Source organism: Engraulis encrasicolus, chromosome 17, assembly GCF_034702125.1.
Source record: "Engraulis encrasicolus isolate BLACKSEA-1 chromosome 17, IST_EnEncr_1.0, whole genome shotgun sequence".
In the NCBI taxonomy this organism is placed as follows: Eukaryota; Metazoa; Chordata; class Actinopteri; order Clupeiformes; family Engraulidae; genus Engraulis; species Engraulis encrasicolus.
The window spans coordinates 14426911-14440599 of record NC_085873.1 but is presented as its reverse complement, the minus strand read 5'-3'; the positions used below and the strand labels follow the sequence as shown (position 1 = coordinate 14440599).

General features: G+C 43.6%; 1 protein-coding gene across 1 annotated transcript; it reads right to left on the bottom strand.

Moving 5' to 3' along the window:
* Window positions 1-2372: 2372 nt before the first annotated feature.
* Window positions 2373-11680, bottom strand: wfikkn2b (WAP, follistatin/kazal, immunoglobulin, kunitz and netrin domain containing 2b). Its single transcript, XM_063221163.1, has 6 exons — window positions 11141-11680; window positions 9797-10050; window positions 8405-8485; window positions 6633-6822; window positions 5725-5901; window positions 2373-4855 (listed from the first exon to the last, which is right to left on the bottom strand). Exons 1-6 carry the CDS (start codon window positions 11336-11338, stop codon window positions 3962-3964), a joined length of 1794 nt encoding a protein of 597 aa, XP_063077233.1. The 5' UTR covers window positions 11339-11680; the 3' UTR covers window positions 2373-3961.
* Window positions 11681-13689: the final 2009 nt, after the last annotated feature.

The window sequence follows — 13689 nt, the reverse complement described above, 5'->3', positions numbered from 1 at the left end:
TAAAGAGGACTGAGTTTGGTTCACTTAAAGGGGACTAGATGTGAAATTGCCTTTAGAGAGTTGAATTGAACACTCAGCTACTCTCTCTAGTCTAAGTGTTGAAGTAACAAAATGTACTGTGTGGACCTTAAAGGGTGAGCCGGTGCAATGCTTGTCCTTGGGCGAGATATGCAGGGGTGTTTGAAGCCCGCTCGCCCGCCCCTGAAAAACCTGCAGAAACATCTGCCAAGACATCAGACCTGCCACGGAGTTCAAACCGCATATCTAAACATCCCTTCATCTCCCAAGGAAAAAAAAGAAAAGAAAAAAAAACCCTCCTCACTGCCCAACCGTACACCTCGGCACTAGGGCTGGACTGGTAATCTGGCATACAGGGCATTTCCCCAATGGGCCAACAGTCCTCGGGAGCAGATGCTTTTTGTTGTTGTTGTTGTTGTTGTTTCCCTTAGAGACTGGCCCATCATTTAGATGAGAGGCCCATTGCTCCATCTTTAACAAAGACAATGTGAATCATAATATTATACAAAAAATACAGGAGGTCTGTGTGAGATGCTAGCCTATGTCCAAAATGGCCGGGCCAGATTTTGATCCCTGCTTGCTCGGCACTCCCCATACCTCAGTGTGTGACCCAACACTCTGCCCAGCCCAACCCAGCAACATAGCACTCTACCCAGCCCAGCCCCACACCTTGTACTGCTGAAAGATCTGAAAACAGACAAGCAGAGACAGTGAGCTGCGTACATCAACAGAAGCATGTATGTAGACTACTGTGTATACTGTAAAGTATACAATAGGGGTAGATATTTGGCAAGGGGTTCACGATTCAATACTCAAGAAGATACACATGTCACGATGCAATTCTATCATGATGCATTGTGATTCATGTACTATTGTGATGCATTGCAATAATCGATTGTCATGAATCGATGCAGTATATTCTGATAATAAGTATCGCAATACATTGTCATGAATCGATGCTGTTTGTAATGAAAATAAGTACCGTGCATAAGTATTCATGCATTGTCATGAGTTTTTTTTGTACACCCCTAGTATAGTATGCATTAGGATGTGTTTAGCTACAGTTACCAGTATAAGTACTGTACTGGAGTCCGTTTCTCGATTCTTGTCGTTGCTAACCGTCTTAAGTCGGTCTTGAGTTGGTCGTAAGTTGCTCTTGAGTTAGTCTTAAGTTGGTCTTCAGTTGGTCTTTAGACGCAAGAACAACTTAAGAACAACTTAAGACCGACTTAAGACCAACTCAAGACCTTGGTTACAACGTTGGTCTTAAGAACGAACAAAATGGCTAAAGTCGTTAGCAAAGGCACTGTCGAGAAACGACCCCCTGTACAGCATGCAGTGTATACTGTAGGCATCACCAACGTGGTGCCCGTGGGCCCCATGTGGCCCTCCAGGAGCTTCTGTGCTGCCCTCCAAGGATGTTAATAGAGAGTGACTACGAAGGTTTTAGTGATGATACATGTTTTTCTTGTTTTAAATGTGAGGTTATGTCTTTATCATTTCTCCATAACTGAAAGCAAACAATCATTCAATCATAGTGTGAGTTGAAAAAGGATGTCAAGACATCGATACATGGTTTTGAGTTCACCCTCACAGCCCTCGGTAGCCCTCAGACCCACAAGGGCTGGGGGACCCCTGCTATAGGATGTAGGCTATATGTATTTACTCTGTGTGTGTGTGTGTGTGTGTGTGTGTGTGTGTGTGTGTGTGTGTGTGTGTGTGTGTACCGTATGTTGAAGAGGTTGGCTGACCACCCTGCTTGCACCTCTCCCCATTCCTGTCATCAGGGCACGTCCCTTCCTCAGAAATATGACAGGGCCTTTGGAGAAGGGGGGAGAGGTGGAGGAGAAAGAGGAGCAGGAGGAAGAGGAGGAGGAGGAGGAAGAGGAATGGGAGAGGAGGAGGAGAAGAGGAGCAGGAGGAGGAAGAGGACAAGGAGGAGGAGAAGAGGAGGAGGAGGAGGAAGAGGAGGAGGAGAAGCAGAAGAGGAAGAGGAGGAGGAAGAGGAGGAGGAGAAGCGGAAGAGGAAGAGGAGTGGGAGGGGGGGTGGAGGGCTGGAGAGTGGAGTGTTTCCTCAGAAACATGGCGGCGCCTTTGGTCTCCAGCCACATATTCACTGACAGAAGAAAGAAGAAAGAACAGGAGGAGGAGAAGAAGAGGAGAGGAAAGAAGGGTGGAGTGCTAGAGAGTGGGGTGGGTGGCTGGGTGTACCGTACGAGCGGCAGGAGTTCAAAAACTAATTAACGGACAGGGAGCTCCACTGATGCCTTTCACAGACACTGCTGATCTGATGACTATTTTGTCTGGCTGTTTTGGCACGGCGTTACTCACTTTTTGACAATGCAAAGATCTTTGTAGGTGGTAAGTGATATGAAAGACAGACAGACTGACAGTAAGGACAATTGTACACAGAAGTATAAACACAGACAGTTTTTTTTATTAAAGATGGGCCCAAATGTTTATTTTGTACCACCATAAGCAGGTTTTTCTGCATAGACAATATACATAAATACAGACATAACAGTACATAATGTTTACATTGCCATGAGAAATGTTTGTAGGATATGTCTTTTAATTATGCTTCAGGAATGATAAATATGTTTTTAATATCCCAGAGTGTAAAGCAAAGGCCAAATAAATACAGCAAAACAAATGAACTACCGGCCTCCACAAGCTGTCAAATTTTCTTTTGTATTTACAGTCAAATCTACACACGGCTTCGGGGCGAAAAAGGCTCCCTGGCGTCTTCTCTCCTGGTAGTTTTTTTGTTGTTGTTTTCTTTTCTGAAAATACAGTATAATACAGCTTGTGCAAGTTTGTCACCAAAAGCTAAGTTTATCTTACAAATGTAACAGTCGTCCTCTACTTTTTATTTAACAGTCCAAAATGCTGAGATACGTCATGTCTATAAAGACGGTATAAAAACGAAAAACAAACAAAAACAAAAAAAGGCTAATTTACAACCACTTCCAGTTCCAGTGGGGGAAAAAAACGTTCTTTGAAAAAGATGCAGCCTCTAAAATAAAGGAAATTTAAATTGCAGGCACGGTTGGTGTGTTGTTTGAAGCGGCTTGAGGCTTGAGATGAGAACAGTGAGGATGAAATCTCTCAGGGCCTGGAGCACGCACATGGTTTTGATTAATACTTCCCATGTCCACAAACATGTTCTTTCATTCAGGGCCGCTTTCAGTCACTTTGGTGCCCTAGGCGAGTAGCCTTCCCTTCCCATTTCATGCATTTACTGTAGTAACCAGTACTGTAGTTTGCCATCTGCAAACATAGTGTCATACATCTGATTTAAGCACAGCTGATCTGGTATCTACAAACACATAGATACGTACAAATTGAATGCCCATGTCAATGAAAAGCGTATTTTTTTTTATTTTATTCTACTTAACGTTCTAATTCTGTGTAGGACTTTAGGCCGTTAACTATGGTGTCCCCCCAAGACATTTGGTGCCCTAGGCGACCGCCTCGTCTGCCTATGCTCAGCGCCTGCCCTCCTTCTGTTCTAGCACGAAGGACACTTAAACACACATCCTGTGATCATGCCTTTTACATAAGGAGACACTAGGAGGTCCTGACCTGTCACATTGCTCAGAGGTTTTGTGGAAACAAACAATCGGAGGGATTATTTTTCTTTTAAAAAAGAGATCTTGCAGTGGGAAAAGGGTTAATATACACAAATATGTGTTTCTAAATTTTAAATTAAATTATTATTTTTTCTTTAAAAATGTATTTAGCTTTCAATGAACGTCACTGAGCATGTACTGAGTATGAACTGAGTATTCATAAGATATGGGATATGTATATAAACAAAAGAAAAATACATCTGTACAGCTTTTAACATGTGTGTGCATTATATTGCGTGAGTTTCTCTCGATGTTATTGTGTTCTTGTTGATGTGTGTGTGTGCATGTGTATGTCTGTGTGTGTGTACACCTCACTGTATGAACTCTTTCAGTATGTCACATGTGTTCTTGTTGATAACCTCCCTGAGCTTCCTTACACGGCGCACGCTGGACACGCTAACGAAGCTGTCCGGCTGCAGGATGGCCATGCCTTCGCTCACTTCCCCCATGATGATCACCTGCCCGTCCGCCGCCGTCACGTTGGGGCACGGGCACGACCAGTCCATGCTCCGCAGCGTCACCTCCAGCGGCTCTTTGCCGAAGAACCTCAGCCCCATCTTCTCGTCCTTCAGGATCTCCTCCACGGTGATCAGCGCCTGGCCCGAGTCGGACTCCTCCGTCATCTCTGACACGCGGCCCAGCACCACAAAGTCGGCGCGGCAGAAGCTGGTGACCATGCGGTGTCGCGGCTTGCAGGGCCGGCAGCGCTGGTGGCTCTTGGGGAACGGGCAGGCGTCCTCGCACGCCTCCTTGGTCTCGAAGTTGTTGTCGTTGCCGCCGCAGCCACCGTAGACGAAGGACTGGCAGGTGCCCATGGCGGCGCTGTACGCCCAGCGTGGCTCGTACGCCTTGCAAGGGCCCTGCAGGCTGGGCAGGGTGCACGCTGCGCCCAGCTCCGGGCGGCACGACAGCATGCACGACTCATACGTGTCGAAGCGATTCAGGTGCTGTTTGGGGCTGGGGTTCGGGCCTTTGGGACAGTGGGTGAAGGTGAAGCAGTTGTTTCTTTTGGCCTCGTAGTACCAGCTCACCCTGGCGGTCTCTGACATCTCCATGCTGCCCATGCTGCCACCACCGGCACCGGCACCAGCGCAGTCGTCCATGTCAGGCAGCTTCATGCACTCCTCCACGGGGAAGCGCGTGGCGTTGGCCTGCTCCTCCTTCTTGACGGGCTCGGGCGGTAGCACGGAGAGCGGGTAGTGCGCCTAGAGCAAGACAAGCAGTAGGAGACGGGGTATGCAAAAAAAAAAATTATTTCACAATACTACAATGTTACATCCAAGGCATGAACCTTAAAAACTTGAATTCAGATTCAGGAGATAACCTTAGAGATTCAAGTCTTCCGTTTCACCCAAATATGAACGATAACGATAGAGGGAGCTGACCTTAGAGGTCGCCATACAGGTGTAAACTACATATTAACCTATTACTATTTCTATTACATTATTATTATAAATTATGAACTATTACCATATATAAACTATTAGCTATTATTACTATAAACTATTAACTACTTACCACCATACCTGTGTTGGTTGCTGTACAGGTATTAACTATTAACCTTTTACAAATTCTATTACATATTACCTAGACGAAAGTTTTCGTACATGCCTTTGTGTTTTCACTTTAGAATAACAGGCGCGAAAAACTTGATAAATAGTTTGTAGATGGTCTGTAAATAGTTTGAAGATATTAAAAGATCATTTACTAATACTTCATGATTGCTTTGTAAGCAGCTTTATAAATCATCTATAATAGTTTTACATATTATTCCTTAATCATTTACAAACATTTGTCAATGTCTTGTTCATTATGAGTTCATCATTATATAAGTGTTACTAATACTTTATAAGTGATTTATAGTCGCCTGTTATTCTAAAGTGTAACCAAATTGACTACAGTACCTGAAGTGAGCCCACCATGCTGGTCACCGTGCAAGTGTAAACTATTAAGCTGTTACTATTTCTATTAACCTATTTCTATAAACTATAAACTATTATTAACCATTCTATTAACCTATAACCACTAATAACTATTTTATACTATAATAACTATTAGCTATTAACCACAGTACCTGCAGTGAGCCTGCCGTGTTTGTTGCCGTGCAGGTGTAGATGCCGGCGTCTTGCAGCTGGGCGTTGTACACCACCAGCTGTCCAATGTTGGTGACCACCACATTTCCCCTGACGTGGTTGGGCCGCATCACCACGTTCTTCCCCTCGCCGGTGCCATCGGGCCCGGGACCGTCAACCTGTTACAGTGATTCAAGAGATTCCAGAGTTTATTGCCATTGTCAAAAGACGTCCACTTTCCACCTCGTAAACTTTGGATTTAACTACTTGGACAATATTGTTAAATATCACACAGCTAGAGTATGCCTTCCATGTTACAAAAATGGCCAACACTTCTTGTTAGAATTCAAGATTTAAATAGTCAATCTCCCCTTCAGTGAGCTTACATACGTTGAATTTAATAATGTCATTGTCAAAAAAGGCAACAAAATTGTGTTTGGAGCACAACACCCAGTAGTAGATTCCCCAACAAAGATAAAAGTGACACCAGTGCTTGAAATCCCCCTTCCACTCTGTCCCACTCAAAGTGCAACAAAGTTAAAAGCGCCTTCAGTGTTTGATAGCCCCACCCCACCCCCATCCACCTTTCAATGAATTAAGCTGGACAATTCCCCAACCCCAATATGAAAAAGGGGCCATAATGCCAAAATAACCCATAATGTAAACAAAATAACCCATAATGTAAACAATTTAGGAAGAAATGAGACCTGCTTCTCCCTGCCGGGGCCCTAATGGTGGGGCACCTGCTACACCGGCAACCCGGGTTCAATTACGGCCCGGGTAATTTGCCGATCCTTCCCCATCTCTCTTTGCCAGTCATTCCCTGTCTGTTCTGCACTGTCCTATCAAATAATAAAGGCACGAAATCCATAAAGATTTTTTTAAACACAAGCAAAAAAAGAAATGAGACCTGCTTCTCCCATGTGACCTCCGGGCGCGGGCGACCCCCGACCTCACACAGGAAGCTGGCCGTCTCGCCGACGAAAACGGACTGGTGGGCAGGTGTGCCGACGAGGACGGGTGCGTGCAGGTCTACAGGTGTGGTGAGGGGCTGCTGGACAGGCGTGGTGGGCCGCGTGGTGGTACCCGCAGGCAGGGGGCTGGAGACATAGAAATATTGACTGAATGACTGAATGACTGAATGAATGAATGAATGAATGACTGAATGAATGAATGAATGAATGAATGAATGAATGAATCCTTTATTGCCCCAAAGGGAATTTGTTTTGGTTTTGGGAGCTATACAATAAACACTTAGACATACAATCACAACAGTACACAAAGACAACACTCGTAGTATGGTATTACTAAGTTGAAACCATAATATCATCCCACTAGTGGTGTAATTACCTTTGTAAGAGTACTACTTTATACAACTCTGCGGAATATCAGCCTGATCTCCAAAAATTCTGTGCTCCTGGACACGGATGTTAAGGACACGAAATCTGTGTCCAGGAGCACGGATTTTGCCAAAATTCCGTGCTCCTGGACACGGAATTGTTTTCCGTGCTCCAGGACACGGAATTGTTTTCCGTGATGGGCACACGGAAGTGCTTTCTAAAGGCTATTACCACAACACTGTGTTAACTCTATCATTAGAAAATACATACCAAATGCTAATCCTAAACAAAATAATGCTATAGTTATTTAAGTTGTGCCCTGACCAAAACATTCCCTAAGTTTAACCTGTCATTAAAGACATATTTTTGAGAAATACCTTTTCCAGTTGGTTGCTAGGCTATCAAATTCATATAATGAATGAAAGAAAAATAGCTGTGCCCAGACCAAAACAATCCCTAACCCTAACCTGTCAGTAAGAAATGTTTTTTTGAGAAAAAATATTTGAAATGAGAAAAATCCTGAGAAAACACAAGACTGTGGAAACAGAGCTGTGGGAGTATAGAGAGAGCACTTCTGTGTGTCCATCACGGAAAATAATTCCGTGTCCAGGAGCACGGAATTTTGGCAAAATCCGTGCTCCTGGACACGGATTTTGTGTCCTTAAAGGAACAGACCACCCTTTTTTGATTTTCACATATTTGCAGTATTTCCCAGCATTATTCGTGAATGTGCATATCATTTTCTTCTCAGTGTTTTCAGTTCTTAGATTCATTGGATCAGAATTATTAGCATAGCTTAGCATAATCACTGGAAGTAACTGGTATCTTTAGCATCAAGTCACAAGTGATCACTGGACAGAATTAAACTGCTGTTTTACACTCTGGTGAATTTTACATTAATTTTAAAATGGTTTATAAGTACATTTGAGGATGTTTTACTTTGTATCATAGACTTGCATTAGTATGCCTAATTTGGCTATACTGTTAAACGGGGCAATGCAAACACATAGACGAAAATGATATGCACATTCATGAATAATGCTTGGAAATACTGCAAATATGTGAAAATCAAAAAAGGGTGGTCTGTTCCTTTAACATCCGTGTCCAGGAGCACGGAATTTTTGGAGATCATGTTGGGAATATAGTATTTCTATTAAGAAAAGATGAATCTAATAAAATGTAATGGAATCTGTTATTTGTGACTGTAATGAGTACAATGAAATTGAACACACACGCAAGTACATACTGCACACACATACAAGTACATACAAGTACTACACACACACATCCATTCATCCAAGTACATACTACTCAAATCTCTCACACACATCCATCCACCCACCTGGTGTTTGGCCAGGTGAAGCGGCAGGTGACGACGGAGAGGGAGATGCCCTTGGAGCAGGCCTCGGCATCCATGTAGCACCTGGTACAAAATACATTGAGTATGTTACACCCAGTGGAGCCCACCTGGTACAAACACATTCAATACATTACATTACACCAGTGGAGCCCACCTGGTACAAACACATCCAATACATTACACCAGTGGCTCTCATCATTACATTACATTACACTTAGCTGACACTTTAATTCAAAGCGGCTTAGCACAGGGGATTAGTTACAGTCCCTGGAGCAGTGCAAGGTTAGGTGCCTCGCTCAAGGGCACTTCAGCCATGGAGTGAGATAGGGAGTGGGAGTGTGGGATTCGAACCTGCATCTCCTCCCCTGGGCAGTCATGGGTAAGTGGTTAGGGCGTCAGACTTGTAGCCCAAAAGTTACTGGTTCGACTCCTGACCTGCCAGGTTGGTGGGGGGAGTAATTAACCAGTGCTCTCCCCCATCCTCCTCCATGACTGAAGTACCCTGAGCATGGTACAGTACCACCGCACTGCTCGATTGGGGCGCCATTGGGTGCTGCCCCCTTGCACGGGTGAGGCATAAATGCGATTCCGTTCTGTTCATTTGTGCAGTGTGCACTTGTGTGCTGTGGAGGGCTGTGTCACAATGACAGTTGGAGTTTCCCAGTTGGGCTTTCACTTTCACTTCACTTAACCACTGGGCCATGGCTGCTCCAGGTTCTCCACCATTTTTTATTTCGTATAAAGGTCCCGTGGAGCTCATCATAAGCCTCCCATCCCAACACCTCCTTGACCTCATCATAAGCCAATGTCCCCCTATGTATTAAAACATTTGATGGACTAATGCCCCCTAGCAACGCCCCCTCTCAGTTGTGTCCTTCTCAACGGCCCCCCTTTGGACTCCCCAAAGTCCCCTGGGGGCTTTGGAGCCCCCCGTTGAGAACCGCTACATTGCAATTAGCTGACACATTAGGAGCAAGTGTCAAATCATCATTCCAGTCAGAGAGGTGAGTGACACAATAATGGACCAATCGTCCCATGACAGAGGTGAGTAGCAGCACCATTACCTGCCCAATGGGAGGTGTAGAATGCCACTTAGCTGACGCTTCTATCCAAAGCCACTCTCAGATATAATTTCTAGGTTATTGGTTGCAGTCCTTGTAGTAGTGTGGGGAAAGGTGCCTTGTTCAAAGCCATGGAGGGAGGAAAGGATTAGTAAGGGTTTGAAGCTGCAACCCTGTGATCCACAGTAATAAGATGCTGGTGTCACCCTATAACTAGTCTAGATTCCTAGAGCAGGGTTATTATTATTATTATTATTATTATTATTATTATTATTATTATTATTAATGTAAATGTAATGCAGTGTAATAGCACCTGTTGTAGTATGTCATTCCATCAGAGGCGCAGGTGAAGTTTGGAGTTTTCTCGCAGCGGTCCTTGCACTTGCAGACGGGCTGTCCGTCCCACACGTCGCACTGTGAGCCCTGCTGCGCGCACATGAACTTGTCGCACGTGGCCTCCCGCGGCATGCCCACGGGGCCCACGGAGCCCTCACGCATGTAGCGCGCCGCCACGCAGCTGCGGTTGCCGCACACGTTGGAGCAGCACTTCTCAAAGGTCTCGCACTCCTGTTGAAAGGGGGGGAGAGGGTTTATGGAGATATTTAACCCCCTTAGCGCAGAGCCTATGTTATAACCTTACTGTCACCAAAATTGTAATGTCTTAATCTGTTAATCTTACAACAATATTGTTATGATGTATCCTACAGTAGTTGAGTATTTTCAGCAAATAGAGAATAGGCCCGCCGGCGACCCCATCTGCAGTAAAAGACTACAGGACAGCTATTCCTCCTTACCAATCCCTTCCTCTGCATGTCTTTGACTGCAGTGCCCCTGAGCAAGTCACCTTCCATCCCACTAATACAGGGACTGTCACCAATACCCTGAAATTACTTCAAATATCTGTAGGCCTAAGTCGTTTTGGATAAAAGTGTCCGTTAACACAATGTACAATGTAATGTAGTGTAATGTAATCTAATGTATAGTGAATGTGTTTGCCTATTGTGTGTGTGAGCAGCACTTCTAGAGCGTCTCACATTCCTGTTGGGGTGAAGAGGAAGGAGGGGAGAGGGGAAGAAAAGAGGAAAGGGGCCGACATTCCATTAAGAAAATGTGACATAAATGGGTAAGAAATGTGATTTTTCATTCATCAAGGTCATCTTATCCAAATAGTTAAGTTGTAAGCAATTCTTTTGGGGTCGTAAACAGTAGGTGTCATTGCATAATCCTATTATGTGCCTTCATATCAGTGATTCTCAAACTGTGAAGCAGGGCCCACTGGTGGGAAGAGAGGGTATTATAAGTGGGCCTTTAAATAATTTTCTAAATATCCAAATATTATTTGTTAACTATTTAATTGAGTTGTATTGCGAAAATTTCAAGTGGGCCCAAGTTGGAAAAGGTTGTGGAATCCCTGCTTTATAGAGCGTTTAACTTTACACACCCGAATTTACAGTTCTTTTACGTTTACACGTGACTACGTCAAGTATAATCACAATGCCAAGCTAAATTAAATTAAATAATATTAAACGCACCATGCATGACCCTAAGAAGATCCAGAAGTTAATAAGTGATAAAAGTCTTCAATGTCATATCAAATGTAAAACCAGTGAAACAATTGGGGGGTCAGGCTATTATAGAGAAACTAAATAAAACTCACCTGGTCAGAGTCGCATTCTCTCGTGCAGGTGCTCATGGCATCCACCCAGAGGTTGGGGTTCATGTCGTTGGGACAGATGCCCGCGTGCGAGTACGTGGCTCTTGGCAAAGTCATGGCCAGCACGCGCTCACCCATGTGCAGTACCGCGCTGAGTAGAGACAGGAACCTGATCCAGTGGGGGAACAGCATCCACCACATCTTCCGAGAATGGATAGTGCCCTACTTGAAAATAAAACTCAACTCTGAATAGTTACTTGCAGAGCAGAGATGCTTTCGGATAATGCAAGATGTGAGTGAAGTTTTCGAGTGCGTCCGGGCAGCCAAAGTGTTGATCTTAATCAGTCAAAAATCTCGAAGTCGAAGTCGAAGTCTCTAGGCAAATCGCTTTATCAAGTAAACCAGACGTGTGTTCTCAGAAATGGTATAGTCTTGTAAGGATAGGTCCCGGTATTTATACCCTGATCAACTGTCAAACAAAACTTCTTGTCCTCAACGACACAGACAATTAGTCTGACCACATCACTCGTCCTTGCCCGCCAATGACAGTTATAAATGGCTTCTGAGTAGATGGCTTCTGAAAAGAAACTCAAAAACATCTGTCGTGAAAGTTGGGGTTGGTACTGGCAGGACACCTGCCTGTTTTAAGAAACTCTGTTGACTTGTATTAACCCTTCAGGCGCCATTTCTTACACTCGAGCAGCGGGAGAAGAGCACAGAGGACGCTCTGTACAGTGCGCGCGCAACATAGTAAAATAAAAAATAAGGTTGTCCACGTGTAACCTAGTTATTAGAAACAAAAATGGTACAAAGTGGACAATGTTGCACTTTGCCCATGCACTATTATTAATTTAAGTGAGATTATTACGGACAAAATTTATGGACGAGATTTAGACCGTTTTACCTCAATGTTTCCACGTTGGGTAGCCTATGCCAAGTCTTTAATTTTAGGTTTCGTTCCATCGCACTTCGAGATTTTATTTAGGATGCTAACCATAAAGACAAGACCAAGGCATCAAACTACCTTAGCTCAATTAGGCCTACCTATTTTCTTTTAAAAAAATGATAAAACTCTATGTAAATAAGGTTAAACTTTTGACGCACCGAACTCCCCGATTTATATGACCACCAATTGATAAGACAGTATGATAAAGGCCTATTACAGCATTCTCTCGTCTTCTCTTTTTTTAACTTTCATCCACTATTTGTAGGCTACGTGATAAACTCCTATTTTGTTTCTGCAGGACGTTCTATTTTGTGCATGCAAAGACCACATGAGAATGTCGACTGTGGCTGGAGACCGCACGTGGGTATGAGTCGGAGAGAGCGGGAGAAAAATCACGCAAGTATAGCCTGCAGATCTAAAGCAAGGAATTTGTCATTTATATTAACCTACGAAGATGCCCTACTCACGAACGAAGTAGGCTACCACCTGTGACATAAAAATCTTGTACACACGAGTACATTCATTTGAATGAAATAGCAGAGGCAGGCTTTTGGTGAAGCATAGCGTCTGTCTGTAGTATAATTATTAACTGGACAGTCTACAGAGGCGCTACATTTATCCAGCTAGAGCCTGGACCACAACACTTACAAATAGTACAATTAAGATCTTTTGTTAAAAAAAACAAAAAACAAAAAACAATTATACTACCTACACTATTGTGAGATTTTTGTATTGTGTTCACAGATGTTTCAATGATCAGAATGACTAATGCTCAACTTGGACAAACATGGTGTTTGAGGCTTTTGTTGCAATGTGGCTTTTTCTGCCTTATAATCTATGATTGTACATGTGATATTAATTGCTAGCCTGCTTACAGATCTCTTCACTTCTGCATCCAACAGACAATACAGTATAGTAAAATTAATTTGGCAATGCCCACTGGGCAAACACCACAATGTATATTGATGCCCATGGACGTGTATAATTAAGACTACAATTTTCACATGCTTTCATGACATTTTGGAGGTATAGTAGGCTCCCAGAGTGGACTGAAACAAAATTACATAGGCCTAGACAGTGTCATAATTACAAACAAGGAATTAAGGATAACATGTTTACCAACAAGTGGAGTGTAGTATTAACAAGATTTTAAAAATATATTTTTCAATATGTCATCATGTCACAATTCAGTTTACTTTTGGCTGAATGGGGGGTGGGGGTGGGGGGTTAGATGGGAGAGTAAACTACCTAACCTATAGTAATAACTGCAATTGAGAATCATTGTGGACCTTGTGTGTGCCATCACACTTAATATTGAAGCTCTCTCCCCCCTTTCCAAACGAGAGAATGTGTGTGTGTGTGTGTGTGTGTGTGTGTGTGTGTGTGTGTAAAATAGATAGAGGAGTAGAGGGGGGAATATCTGATATGTGCACACACCACACCAGGGCTTTGACATTACGTTTTTGCTCACTGGCCAGTGGCTTTCCCAGAAACACTACACAGTCAAGCCTTTCGTCTAGGCACAGTTTTGTTGTCCGTATTTCCTTAGGTTCTTAAGGAGGCTTATTTTCTTTACCACAAATGCTTGACAATCAGAAGCGTGTGA

What these genes read in the sequence shown, in the direction of transcription:
- wfikkn2b (XM_063221163.1), bottom strand. Translation starts at nt 11,338, where the DNA reads ATGTGGTGGATGCTGTTCCCCCACTGGATCAGGTTCCTGTCTCTACTC. An exon ending in GAGAATGCGACTCTGACCAG is followed by an intron (nt 10,051 to 11,140) that starts GTGAGTTTTATT and finishes CCCTTTCAACAG; the next exon opens with GAGTGCGAGACCTTTGAGAA. An exon ending in GGAATGACATACTACAACAG is followed by an intron (nt 8,486 to 9,796) that starts GTGCTATTACAC and finishes ATTTTGTACCAG; the next exon opens with GTGCTACATGGATGCCGAGG.